The sequence below is a fragment of the Acanthisitta chloris genome, unplaced genomic scaffold, assembly GCF_000695815.1.
Source record: "Acanthisitta chloris isolate BGI_N310 unplaced genomic scaffold, ASM69581v1 scaffold1751, whole genome shotgun sequence".
Classification (NCBI taxonomy): domain Eukaryota; kingdom Metazoa; phylum Chordata; class Aves; order Passeriformes; family Acanthisittidae; genus Acanthisitta; species Acanthisitta chloris.
Window position 1 is genome coordinate 1 of NW_008654141.1, and position 14,460 is coordinate 14,460.

The 14,460-nt window shown below is 37.3% G+C and overlaps 1 protein-coding gene across 1 annotated transcript in view; it reads left to right on the forward strand.

Annotated features, from left to right (window-relative positions):
• Nucleotides 1–3,690: 3,690 nt before the first annotated feature.
• The window catches only part of LOC103810455 (BRCA1-A complex subunit BRE-like), a 43,499-nt gene continuing 32,729 nt past the window's right edge, over nt 3,691–14,460 (forward strand). Inside the window, exons 1-4 of the mRNA XM_009083351.1 lie at nt 3,691–3,695; nt 8,033–8,132; nt 9,631–9,701; nt 11,184–11,266. Of these exons, the coding sequence (XP_009081599.1) occupies nt 3,691–3,695; nt 8,033–8,132; nt 9,631–9,701; nt 11,184–11,266 (259 nt within the window). The remainder of the gene's footprint in view (nt 3,696–8,032; nt 8,133–9,630; nt 9,702–11,183; nt 11,267–14,460) is intronic.

Here is a 14,460-nt window from a genome sequence, read left to right on the forward strand (position 1 = left end):
CATTGTACGTGTTTAGTCAGAGTTTTAGTCTCCTTGCTGCAATGCATGCTCTTCCTATCCTCTTACTCAATTCCTCTCTGCAGTGTAGTGTGAAACACTGGACTGTGGAAGTTCTTTAGGACAAGAACCATGCCCTCCTGTTTAAACTGTGAGGCATCTGACAACTGATTCGGGTGGTCTTATATTTGTCTCCCTTAAATAATTACTAATATAGTAATTAGAATTAATATTAGTGAGCAGTACATTGGGGACACACACATGACACCAAAGGTACTTTTTTGATATCCTAAGGAGTATCTCTAAATTCAGTTCTTCTGTCTTTTGTTATGGATCCTCATTATTATTTGCCCCAATTGACTGTGTGTAGTACATTTGCAGTACACCTTGATATTGGTGTTTTTTGCAGAAAAATTAAGGGGGGCATCAATTTGGTAAGTTTGTACATAAAAGCAACGTTTGTCATAATTTTTGAGCCTTATAAGAGAGAACCACACTCTTTTTATAACCTGTGGAACTCTTCATATTCTCTTTTTGAACCTGTTCATAGTGTATTATGAAAAAATATTCTTTATTTTCAGCATAAGGGTTTTTTAAAATAGTCTGAATTACTTTGAAATATATTGCTTTTATACCCTTCTCTTTCGTTCTATATTGTAAGAATGAATAGGTGACCAAATGTTCGTGTACCACGCAGTGTTTTCTAGAGTGATATCGTTGGCACTGGTTAAGTTAACTTGTATTTTAAGCTACTGTACACACTGAAGCCTCACTGATAATTTGTGTTGCACTACCTTCAACTTTTCTTCATGTTTGTACCTCGAAGTGTGATGGAGGTCCCAGGGGGCAATCGATTCTGCTGGGCTGCCTTCCTGCCCAGGCTGCCTGCTGTAAGCTATGGATCAGTTTGTAAAAGTGGGTCCTCTCACCCAGAGAAAGCAGTGTGATGACTGTTGTGAGCAGAGTGCTTGTATACCATGTGGTACTGCTGTGTAACTTCAAGTGTCTGATCAGCTGGGAAAGAAACATTATCATCTCATGGTTTTGTTTCTTCAGAGAATGTGAGATCTGAGAATGGTGGAGAGCTCCCTTTTGCAGCACTGGCAGCCCAGGTTTTTGCTCACTCCACACATCAGTAGAAACCTCTCAGTTCCCTTTATGCAGAACTGTTGTCTATGTAAAGACTCACAAGCATGGGAGAAATCCCTTCAGTCTTGATTCAGCCAATACAGAGGAAATAATAACATTTTCAGACTTTCATACTATCAAGTAGCAGTAAGAAAAGCTTTATACTGCAGGAGTATCTGTTAAGTTCTCCCTCCAGCTCTGAGTACTGTCAGGAAAGGAATGAAAATAAATGTATTCTAATTTAATTATGGGGTTAACGATCTGTTCCTATCATTCTTCTTGGGTTTCTTCTCTCAAGGAAGAGTAGAATCCTGAGGTCAGAGCTCCTATCCCCACAGGTCTTTCAATTTTGAATCACCCTAGCTATGGTTTCTGTCTAAGTCTGATAAAGTCTGCTAGAACATAGAATCTGTATAGTTATTGTAAATATTTCCCTGGTATAACCACTTGGTCTAAAATGGGTAATACATTCTAGACAATTGCTTCTTTTTTACAATTTTACCTGCAGCAGAATACAGAAGTTGGAATAACCCTAAGACAGTAATTATTAGCACTTACAGATAACTTCAATCTACAGCTTTTATACTATTCTGTGAGTGTTACTAAACCTCGGTGTACTTCAGTGTGGGCATCTGGGCATTATAGGTGGGCAAACAGAGGAGCAGAGTGATTGCAATAACATGGTAGAACATACAAAGTCAGCAGAAGGGCTGAAATAAAGCTCACTAAGTCTGACTTGCAGTTTTCTGCACAGTCTGTGAAACTAAAACACATTCTGGTTTTAGTATTTGCTCTTTACAGTGATTATTTCACATTTTTTTCCAGTCACTAGTCAGGAGGAGCTCAGAGGTATTTACACTGAACCTCTAGTAGGTCAAGGAAAAAAAGATTATTATTATCCTTCCAGCTCTAATGGCAGATGTTTAGTCTGAGTTTGACCAGGATTCTTTGTCCAAATAAGTAGATTTGGCACAGTTTTCCCTCTAGGTCTATTTGTGATTGTAGTTTTTTTACTGTATATTCAACAATGTACATTCAACCTCAGATTATATCTGTTAGCTGAAAACACACATTTCTCTTTTACCACTGTTGAAGTAGAAGTAATTATAAAAAATGTTTCTTTAAAAGTAGAATGGAAACTTTTTGGGTTTGGACACACTTTCTTTTGTGATAGATTTGAGTGGGCAAGCAAAATGTTAATTATGTTTGCTTTAAATGGAGTATTACAAGAAAGGGAAGAAAATAGTGTCACAAAGCAGACTGTCCAATTTTTCAGTACAAGAGTAATGTTCTGTTATTTTTATTGTTAAGCTTTGTATTGCTGATCGAAGCACTGTCCCAAGGCTTCTGCCAAGCAGCACATTGTTTGTGTGATAGGAGGGATTTGGTTACAGTCAAGCAAGTCTGAAAAATGGTAAACTGACAGCAAATCTGGGATCATGGTTGGTAAGGCAGCTTTTGTGGTCACGTGCTTTTATTTGATGTGGTTCCTTGTGTCTCCTGTGCCAAATGGTGTAATGTACTAAAGTGATGAAACTGCAAAAGGAAAAAAAAGTCAACTCTTTACTTCAGCAACAAAGGAGAAGGAGAACGGGGAAGGAGATCAAAGCCTTTAACATGCCTTTCAAAATAGGAAAAAAGAGCAAAAAGAAGGGAATTTCTTTCCACACGCTTCAGGCTACTCTTGCATATAGCCATCATGAGTAATAAACCCTCTAAATGCTTGTGTAAGTCTGCAGTGTGCTTCAGTTTCAAAATAAGACAGGTGTTACAGAGAGTTAAAAAGGGTGTATCTTTGTAAAAGAAAGGGCTATAAAGTCTAAAGTCTACTTTGCGTCACTAGTTCGCAGATTCAAACGTGTTTTAACATTGGCCACACTGAGAGAAAAGCTCTTAGTGACTTTAAACTGGTCTTTCCATGCTGAGGGAAGTTTTTTATTTGTTTACATTTTCAAAGCTAGACAAATCTTCAACTGTATCATTGATGATCGTTGAAATTGTAATTTTGCTATTTTATGTGTGTTTTGCAGGAAGAATATATTGGATTAGAAATGTTGAGTGTAGTCAGCACTATATACCTCTTTCCTTTGATATAAAACTCTTTCCTTCCTTGTTCACACGTTTTTCAGGGATAAGTATGATTCTTCTTACAGTGCTGGACCTCCTTCCCCAAATACACACTTTTTAGTCTTCCTTCCTTGGTGAAAAAAATTAACTACAATTGTGCAAGGTTTCTCCTTTTAAGAGTATCAGACTTTTCTGCAGATAACTTTTCTTTGTTATATTTGTTTCAGTTATGCAATTTTTGGAGATGAGGAACAGGAACAGGTAAAGAGGATAGAGAGGGAGCAAAACATAGACAGTATTAGGTGTGCACTGGTGCTTAGCTGTAGTACTTTGTTAGCACATAACTTTATAAACTCTTGCAAGACCCTATAAGATGTAGGGGGTAGTCTGAAATAATCCTCATTTTTCTGCACGAAGAAAGGGGAAAGCAAAATGAATTGCAGGGAAAAAGTGGTGTGAATGAAAGGAGTTAGGGGAACTAAGTAGGCCCACGAGAGTATGGCGTGAGTTGGCAGGAAGAAGGTAGGGATAGGAACAAGAGAATCTCTCTACATGCCTGTAAGTCTGCCTTGCTAAAGCACCCAGTCTTCTGAGCTTGAGGCTTGGAAGCATCCTTCTTCTTTAATGAAGTGATGGTTTTAAGGAAGGGGAAATACTCAAGAACAAAACCAGTCACTTCTGTAAACCTTTTGATTAATGCAATGCCTTTTGTTTTAAGGATCATTTCTTGAGAAAGACATTTTAATTAATTATAAGCTATCCAGAAATAGGAAAGAATTTCACATTTTGTATATGGGCCTGAATAAATAGATCCAGTGAGAGACAGACAGAGCAAGTCACTTGGAATGCACCAGTCAACAGAAATGTAAACATACTCCAGCTATGTCTTCTGCATTTGTATTTCAGTGTGTCACAGAACAAGTCCTCTATTAATGCAGGCTGACTGCTGCGCTGGTTGAATTTGGTAGTGAGTTCCTCACAAAACCCAGTTGTAATTTGCAGACTGTGGATCAGAACCACATTGTGTCTGACACTCTGGAAACCCAGGAGGACAGAAGCTCACTGGAAAGAAGATGGTCTTAAAATAAGGTGTATGAAGTTGGTTTGCAGAACTGAGTAGGTTTAGAATAAGAGCAAGAGAATATAACTTTGAGGCCAACAGATCTTTGTCTCTGTTCCAGCGTGTTTGTGCAACCTTGTCTCATAGACAGGTAGATCTACCATGTGTTTATCTTCATCTGGTACTAGTCCTCATGAAATGGCATTCACTGAGACTGTTTCTTTGTGAATTGTGATGATTTTAGAAAGCCACTATCAGACCCTTAGAATCTTAGCCTTGAAAAAGTAGCAGGTTGGTGGAAAAAACTTAAAATCAAACACAAGTCAATTGGTTGTACTGAAACTAGCCTTTAAAAAGTAGCAGGTTGGTGGAAAAATCTTAAAATCAAACACATGTCAATTGGTTGTACTGAAACTAGCCTTAACTCTGGCAGCTGTAGGAGAGCAATATTAATTGTGTTTAAAAGCAAAGTAACTTCCTCATCGTATCTCTTGATGGGGTTTGTTTGATTTTTTTTTGTTGTCTTCATAAAGTGAATTTGTTTTGTATGTGAGGGGTGTGTAACAATGATACCAAGAGGAGAGCTTAATTGCAAACAGGGGAGTGCAAGATCTGTGCTCCAAGAGGCCTCACTCTTTGGAAAGAAGTTCTGATATGCAGCAATCTTTAGCTTGTGCTGGTGAAATCTCTTGGCAAATGGAATATCCTTGACTATAAAAGGCTTCTTATGGTGCTTTTTGTTTTGCACTTTTTCTTATGGTTAGGCTGTGAGGTACCTCAAAAAGCAGCATTAGATACTGAGATACATGGTGAAATTCCCTTGCCTAATTGTCTCCATTTGACATATTTCCTTGCACCTTTTACTAGTTCTACTTTGACATTGTGTAAGTCACTTGTTTCTTCAGCCGCATGTTTGTTACAAGTCAAATGAATTATTGCAGCACCTTGCCCTGTCTCATGATCGTGAGGTACTGCAAACTTGTTCCTTTGGCACAACAGAGACATTGCAGTACAGCATAGCCAATCAAACTCTGAGCAGTAGCTTCCTTGAAAAGAAAAGGTAAATATCAGTTTAATAAGGCAGAGGAACTTCAGTTGCAGAGGAGCCTTAATTGCTAAATGTTTGTAGAAGGTTTTGAGATGGTTGAAGGCAAGGTCCTGTGCAAATGCAGTATTTTATTAAAGTATTTAATAAGCAGATTCTCTGATCCAATGGAGGGAACAAAGATGCCTGTCCATTCTTAATTTTCCCTACCCAGAATTATTTCTACATAACATAAATTACATATTGTACAGCTTTATTCGGTTTTCAGAGGATAATTATACTAGAAATTCCAGCCTTCTTTCTGTGGAGGGACCATTTTCTCAGAAACCACACCTTGTAGCAGTCTGTTTTTCATTTGAGAAGGGATGAATTTGCATTTATGTCAACAAGTTACTATGAGTTGGCTACATTCAAGAGATGGATACAGGTAAAATGGGAAGCCCTCACAAATCATAATAATTCAGTCTGGAAGAGGTATTCGAAGATGATGATACAGAAGTGGAAGCTTTTTTGCATGTGTAATCTGTTAGAGATTACTCTTAATTTCATGCCTGCTGTTGTAACTGAGAGAGAAGCCTGTAATTCCTGTTGTAGTCAGCTGAGCATCTCCAGTGGTATCTCCATGCTGAGAAGGATCTTGTACTTGGTGTCAGTGAGGCAAGGCAGGATGCCAAGTGGACACTGCCAGTTGCTCTAGGTATGAGATTGGAGGCTTTTATGGATATATTTACATACGCATTTAAGGAGTTTAATAAACTGAAAACCAGGGTCTTAAAGTAAGGTTCACAATCCACTTGTGACATACCAGGAGGGACGAGTCTTCCATTCTCCAACATTAGAGACTGATGGACCCCATATCCTTCAATTTCCTAAGAGGAAACTGCTCTTTCAGAATTATTCCAACTTTGTAATAATCTAATAGTCACACTCCACTGTTTTTAACCATCCACAAGTTGCAAAATTATGTTCTCACTTAAGTAATTTTGGTAAGGGGTAGCAGCAAGGAAACTGAATTCTGTTTCTTAAAAAAATCTTTAAAAAATTCCATTTGAGTCTTACTTCTGCTGGAAAAGTTTGTTTGTTTTTTTATGTAGCTGTGGTGTACTCAAGGCTTTTTTTTTCATCGTTGCATATGCAAAATCCAGACCTGCAGAACTGTTCCATGTGGTGAACAGTCTGCTAAACCCAGACTGTTTTGCCTGAGTAGCAGATTTCCATATACCTCATTATGAGTTTGGGGTTTTTTTGATTTATGTAGGCTCTGTTCCTTCAAAGGGATATACAACTGTAGACCTTTATACCTACCAAAGTGATTTCTTATCAGGTACTCAGGAATATACAAGGGCAGGTCCTGTTGGAGAATAAGAGCCTTATTTTGCAGAGAAGAACTTTCTTTCTAGCCAATTTAATTTGTCATGGAAACAGCATGTAAACAGGAGACCACAAAGTAACTTAGCTTTTGAAGCTTTTTAATGGTACCCAGCGAGGTTCTGGATGGTTAGTGAGTGATGTAATCCACAGTGTGTAATGTAAATTCATATCCCTTTGGATTGGTAAAAGACTATATGAAAGATTTAGGTCAGTACTGCTAAAAGCAAGTAGCATGGACTTTGCCTGGTTGTTGCCTTGTACAGCCTAATTTAAATAAGTGCTGGATCTTTCCACACCAGAGAAGCATTATCCTCAGTAATAGCAGGTGTGCTTCAGCCTTCCATCCTGTGATAAAGGCAAATGATTAACACACCTAAATACATCTCTGAAGTTAGTTTATTTCTGTGGATCCCTACTATTCAGATTTCCAGTCTGTGCATGGACAGAGTTTATATCTTTCTTTTTATTATTTCCTGCTGGACATGAACAAAATCATAAAATCAGGGAATATCATCAGAAAACAGTGTAGACTGGAGAGAGCGTCTGGAGATATCTGGCCCAGTCACTTCTCAGAGCAAGGCCAGCTTAGATCAGTGTGCTCATGACAGTTGTTCAGCTGAGCTTTGAGCCCCTCTGAGGACAGGGCACCGCGTCAGAGAAACCTCTGGCTCCATTGTTTCTGTGTTTTTCCTTTGGATAATTAAAGGCATCAATATGCCTTCAATAACAATATGCCTTCGACTCCCCTCCTCAGTATCTCCCCCCTTCCCAGTGTTCTCTTAAGAATGAACAAACCCATTTCTTTCAGCATCCCCCCTTACATCATCATCATGTACCTGATAATTTTTCTGGCCCACTGCCCCCTTGATCTAGTAGGTTAACATCTGTGTTGTATTGGGAGGTCCAAAACTGGAGTAGATGGCATGACTGATATTTGCATCTGGCCATCTATTACTCCTCAGTCCAAATTGGTTTGATTATACTTAGCTGTTTTGACTGAAGGTGGCTTTGGAATAATGGAAGAATTTAAGTCTTCTCCTCCTGCACTAACAAGATATCTGAACTACAGTACTCCACATTTTACTGATGAGGGCAAAGAAACAACCGGTCACAACAAAAAAAGCTATTTCCTAAGAGTATGCTTTCATTAGTTATACACTTAATTCAAGTGATTTGTTTACAGTGGGTCATGGTATAACCTGTCTTTATAGATGGTATCACTCAATACTTTTTATATCATCACAGCATAAAATGCACTTCCTCGTGGCCCTCTGACTTTAAGCATGGGGAAAGAGGACTGTGTAGAAATAATTTTCAAATCCCAGGGACCATCTGTGTAATGTACTGTTAAATTCTATTTCTAGTGCTCTTGGAGGATCCTCTGCCCTTCACATCCCAGCCTTTCCTGGTGGAGGTTGTCTTATTGACTATGTACCCCAAGTATGCCAGCTGCTAACAAACAAGGTAAGTTAGGAAAGACAACTCAGTTTTCCTTTCCCTTATGTGCTGTGCTGCATTTCCACAGAGACATCCTTTTGCTTCTGCCAGGTAGTCCAAGCAAGGCATAATTAAGGTGAACTACACAGGGAATACTGTCTCGATAAGAAATTCACCTATTACAGACCTCCTATTTGTATTTGTATATTATTTTTGCCTTCAATTGTCTAAATGAAGACAATAATTTTAACCTGTAGAAAAAGTTCTTCAAAATGTGTTTCCATAATTATTTTGGAATCTATCTTTAGGGTTGGTTTTGTTGTGGTTTTCTGTTAAAATTAGTTACTGCTTTTAAAATCTGCAAGTATACAGGACTGTTTTTATCCTTTCTTAAACAAAGTCACTTAGGCAAACTTGCTGTATATTTTCCTTTTTCCAAAAATAGCATTTCAGAACCTACACAAACCCTTCAAAATGATCATAGTTTTTATAAAATCAAATAAGTTTCAATTTATAAATAGAATTTAAGGTATACAAGATAGCCCTCAGCAATGATTGTATCAAGGCTTTTTCAATAATTTTAGGAAAGCATTTGCCAGCCAAGGAATTCTAGTATGACCACAGCCAAGATAAATATTCATCCTGTTCTTTTCAGTGGGGTAAAAAGATTCCTGAGATGCTAGTTTTCATTCTGGAAAGCAAAAGAATTTACGTAGGGAATCACATATGGTATCATACTGTAAGTACTTCGAGTCACCAGTTCTAAGCCAGATGCTCTTGCAGCCTGATGACACGTGAATTGTTTCTGTTGTGGGTCAAACCCTGTGCACAGAGTTCTCCTAAGTAATGCCATTCAAATCAATAAGAAAACATACATGGTGCAAGGAGAATTTTGCCTAAAGTCTTCCAAATTTAGCATTGTTGGATTTTGTCTGTGCCAGGATGGAAGTCTTTCAAAACCCAGAATGCCTCAGAAATTGCTGCTCACAGTTGAGTAGGTGGTTCCCTGAGTCAGCATGAAACCAGTGAGAGAGCTTAGTGTTCAGAAGGTTTTGTTGGAGGTGCAGCCTTCAGAAAACACCCAAGATCAGTTGTGAAAGATACTTATTTTTTCTTTTCTCTTATGACCAGAATGTTATTTTGACACAACCTACTGCCAGTTCAGGTGACTATGATTTGCCTATCACAGCTTTCTACTCAGACTTCAGTAAGGCAAGGCCAAGCTTTTCTTTCCTTCACTCTTTATCTTGTGCAGTTAAACAGCACTTCAGTCTATTGTGAAAGACGTAAGATTCACTCAGAAGTGAGTGAAAAGATTTCTTTACAAGATATTCTGTGTGCAAGATCCAGGGTTTGTTTTAAAGATATTTTAGGATTCTTTAGGGAACTCATGCAAGCTAAATGTAGGATTCAGAACCACTACCATGTCAAACATAAATCTTCCTTAACAGGAAATATATGACAAACTGGGCTTTGGCTTTTTCTTTTTATAGCTCTGGATTTGTTTCCTTCTTTCTTTTTTAAGGTACAGTATGTTATTCAGGGATACCATAAGAGAAGAGAGTACATTGCAGCTTTCCTGAGTCACTTTGGAACGTAAGTTTTCTTTCGAAGCTTTATTTTCTGTAGCGTGGGGGAGAGTAATTTTATGCACACGATCTGTGGTTGTGTGACTGCTGTTCACTGGATAAGATGAAATCTAGTCATTTTTCACAGAATTATGTGTATAGGTTGTCTCTAGCAGTACTGAAGTTTAGCATTATTTCACTTATGTGCCAGTTGCCAATCTGATTTTGCTAGAAAATAGCCGATGATGGGAAAAGGACAGGCAGTAAGGATTTTCTCCTTGTGCAGCAGAAATGTGCTTATTTTTTAATAAATTACTTGAGGGGTCTTACAGTAATGGGCAGTGAGTGAGGTGGGAGAATGGGGAAGCAGGTATGGTTCCAAGCCTTGCAGGAACCAGAAACCACTGCTTGGCGTAAAGACAGGACTGGGGGACCTGCCTCTGCCACCAAGCAGTATTTTGTCTCTCAAGAGAAAAGGCTGTTGGGTCGTGTTGAATTCCTGCAGATCAGAGGTCCATGACTGGGCATAATGGCACGTTAGCTTCACAAAATCAATAAATCAGGGCTACCTTGGCATTGTTAAGGGTAGGCACTTTGCTTTCCCACCTGAATTCCCACCTGAAACTGAGTGAGAGTCTAAGTCTTTACCTAATTGTTATGAGAGGTTTCTGCTTCCAAGGGGTGTTCCCAAATGACATGGATATTCAGCAGGTCTCCCAAGTGAGGTTAGGGAAACAGGTGACTTTTAGCATGCATCCAAATTTATTGCAACAATAAATAGATCCAGTGACTTGAACTGGACATAAAGCAGACAGCCAATGCAAGCTCAGTCTTTATCAAGAGAAGATATTTCCTTTTCTTCTGAGGAAACTACAGTATAGAAATGTCCAGATGTACCTATGACTTTATTACACCTGCAATGTGGTTCATAAGTTCTGATACTGCTTGAGACTGTTAGAGAATACAAACTTCTGATGGTTGAAACTTCTGATCCATCTATTGAACAAGTGTTCTCTATTTATTTTTTTGCATGCTGTTATGTTTGGGGGATTTTTATATATATATTCTTCTGAATTTTCAAATTTAAGCTCCTCAGCCTGCCTGTTTTCAATTTTACCCTCTCACGTACTACAGAGTTAATAAATTATCTTAATCTGAGTAATATACAGGGAATTTGTGTGTGTACAGTCTTTATCAGTTTAGGAGTGCAGATGCATTAGCAGGTCTCCTTTCATTCTGAAGTGTAGTTTTGTAAACTGAACCTGGCCTTTCTTTGGGTAAGAAACTCCAATACCACAGCATAATTAAGAAGATTATTAAGATTAAAAGTTTAATCTAATTTACATTTAGCTCGAAAATTCTAACTGTTAATAAACAAAGCCAATACTGGAAGTTTCTGAACAAGCAAACAAAAATAACAATCCCTGTATTACAAAATTTACATATTTATCATTCAGTATTGGAAGTGGAAAATCGTGTTCATTTTTTTGTTGTTTTTTTTTGTTGATAGTGGTGTGGTGGAATATGATGCAGAAGGCTTCACAAAGCTTACTCTGTTGCTGATGTGGAAGGATTTTTGCTTCCTTGTTCACAGTGAGTAACACTTTGCCTGAGGCATAAATGTCTATCCTCTTAAAGATACAAGTTCAAAAGGGAAAAAAATACAATTACAGGAAACAATTTAAAGAATTGAGCTATTTTTATCCAATCTATTTTTGATGTGACCATGACACTTAGAAAATACAAAATCCCAATTGTGTTTGGAGAAGGGGAGAGGATCCACATTAGTAGTGAAATGCCTGCTGTACAGAATGCTGAAAGCACCATGGGAAGGTTTTCTGGTAATGTGAGTCAGGATTTAAGTTGATGGTTGTAACTCAGCCTTTCAGAAGTGTCAATAATGAGGACCAATATTTTACTCAGCCTGGGAATACCTTATGTAGATATATATATATATGATATCTTCTGTAATTGTCAGGAATTAATGCATTGCTAGCAACTGTAAAGACACATAAATGTAGAGAAAATATATTACATGAGTTATAGCACTATACTGTCATTAGGATCCAAAAGTTATTCCTCAGCTGAAACTGTGTAGACAAAACTGTCTTAACAGTTTGCTACAATATGTAGCTAGATTTGCTGTCATTTGAAAATTTTAAATAAAAATTGTATTGCTTTAAAAAGATATTCTTAATAAAATAAATATATAGGAATTGCTTCATGTAGAAATTAGTAAATGTGGCTTTAATACTGCCTTTACATGTTACCTTAAATAGCAGATATTATTTTTCCCTCTAATAAGGTGAAATTCACAGGTATCAAAGGTACTCGTGTTACTCTTTAGTTTTGTTTGTTACACTTCCTATTTATGTTTAAAATAATTACAGTGCAATCTGGGTGGCTGCAGCATTGGTGTTTGACATTCCAGCACTGGAATCTTTCAGATGATGTAATTTTTTCTTTTGAGCTAGCTTTTCATGTGAAAAACTAATGCTGCCTTAATGACATCATAGAAATTTGTACCAGAGTTTTTAATGCAAGAAGTGGGCATTGCCATTGTTCAGATAAGTCGTTCACCCTGTATTGTATTGGAGATGGTCCAAAATGGTCTCACTAATATCCCTCTTTGTATCACGTAAGATTATCGGGCGGTAATGACCTTAGGAGGTCTAGAGAACTCAAACCTGAAGTTTAAACACTTCTGTCTTATTATTATGATTTACATCATGGGGAATAAAAGAGTTAAAGCTGATATCTTTTGGAAAATTGTCCTTATTACATCTTTACTCAGGCTTCAGCTACAACTGAGAATTGGTCACTGGATAGTTGTCCTCCATGAGATGACAATTCTTTATGTACAGCCTTCCTGAAGGTTTCTTACCTTTCTTATTCCCCAACATGTTCGGCTTAATTTTATCAGCGTTAAAATTCCTATGGATTTGATTTGTGCTGCAGGATGGTATGACTTAATACATGTTGAATCAGTTAGATTTAGGGGAATAAAAATTCAAATTTCTGCTAAATAACAGAGTAGATTTGAACTGTGTAATATTCATAGTATTCAATTAAACTAGCACGAAAGCTACAATTACAACTGAATAGTTTATCAGTATGTATTAACCCTGTGGCCTTAGAAATCATACAGTGGCTTAGCTGTGTGAGCCATTGCATCACCCACTTGTTGAACAATCCACTGTAAAAGCATTTATGTTCCATGCACTGAAGGATATTGCAATGAAAGGACCGAAACCTGCACTTCATTTCCTGAGTGAAGTAATGCAGGCTTTCATCTCTTAACCACTGACAGAACTATGTATATTACTGTTGAATATTTAGCAAGCATCTAATAAAATGTCTGGGAGAGATAGCAATAAGTTGAAGACTGTTCTAATTTATATATTTACTATAGTATGTGGATAAAATATTCAGAGGAGAATACATAGGTCAGTATACAGCAAGCATCATGGCAAATCAAATGAAAAGAATCAGCAAATTTTACTGGCATCTGAGTTTTGGTTAAAATTTTAGGTTTAATTAAGAGTGTGAAATTTAGAAATGCTAACGTGAGTTGTATTTCCTTTAGAAGATGCATTCAGAGTTTTCAAAAATAGCTTTAGTGTTGTTCTGTAAGTGTTAGCATTCAGAGTTACAAACTTGTTTGGACACAAGGAAGCAAAAGACATTAGAAGGAAAGTGAAATTATTCAAAGTAGTTTCATTGAGCAAATTGAGTTAAAGAGGAGAGAAACAGAAAAATAGTTCTGAAGTGCCAAAGCCAAACAGCCCTAGAACAACTTCACATGCTAAAAAAAATTGGTTTGTGCTGTAGTTACAGAATGAAGGGCAGAGTCTACCCACTCTACCTTAAAATACAGAGGAGCTACCTCGTTGCCACTTAATAATTAGATTAACAAAGCTGCTGAATTTATTGTAGTAGATCAAAGACCACTCATAGGAACTGTTGCTTTCATGGTTTAGTTTTAAGAATTAATCAAGTCTTTTCAAATATAAGACAGGAGAAATAAGCATTTAGAGAAGTTCATGCATCCACTCAGGAAAGGAAATCATTAATCAGGCTAACTGCTTTTGATATTGATACTGTTTATGAGTAAGTCTAAGTAAGACACTTTGGAAGTAAATTGCAATAACTGCTGATTTCTTTCTCTTTTTGTTTATAAATCAGCTATGATTAGATTTTGGAGGTAGGTGTTTCTTCATATTATTGTTCCTGCATGCAACCTGTGTATTTATATAAATATGCATAAACATATATAAATAAATATAAACATACAAATCATAGTATCATTTAAGCTGGAAAAGACCTTTATGATTGAGTCCAGCCATTGATGCTGTAACCAGAACTGTATTAAAGACACAGGTTACATTATCTGTGCATAAGTAAGAATTAAGTAACCTTATTGGTATAAACCCAAGAATAGGACTCCGAAGCAACCTTTATTGGGGCTTTTCAGAGATTAATTTTTCTCTTTTTAAGTTACCAGCACAGAGGAAATGGACAGAAGTTGGACCAGTTGCAATAGCAAATGAAACACTGCTTGTGTTACTGGTTATTTAAGACATCTTGAAAATGACAAATATTAAGCTAAAAAGGGCTTGTTTCATTGAACAGTATTTCAGGGGATGGAGAATGTTGGAAGCTGCCAGCATTTGTGTTTCGACTTTGTATGGGATCTCAGTTGAGTGAAGTTGGTGGGAGCATTTGCTGGAACTGACCTTGGCTAACTGTAAGGGATTTCAGGTTCTGTGTGGGTAATGCCACTGACC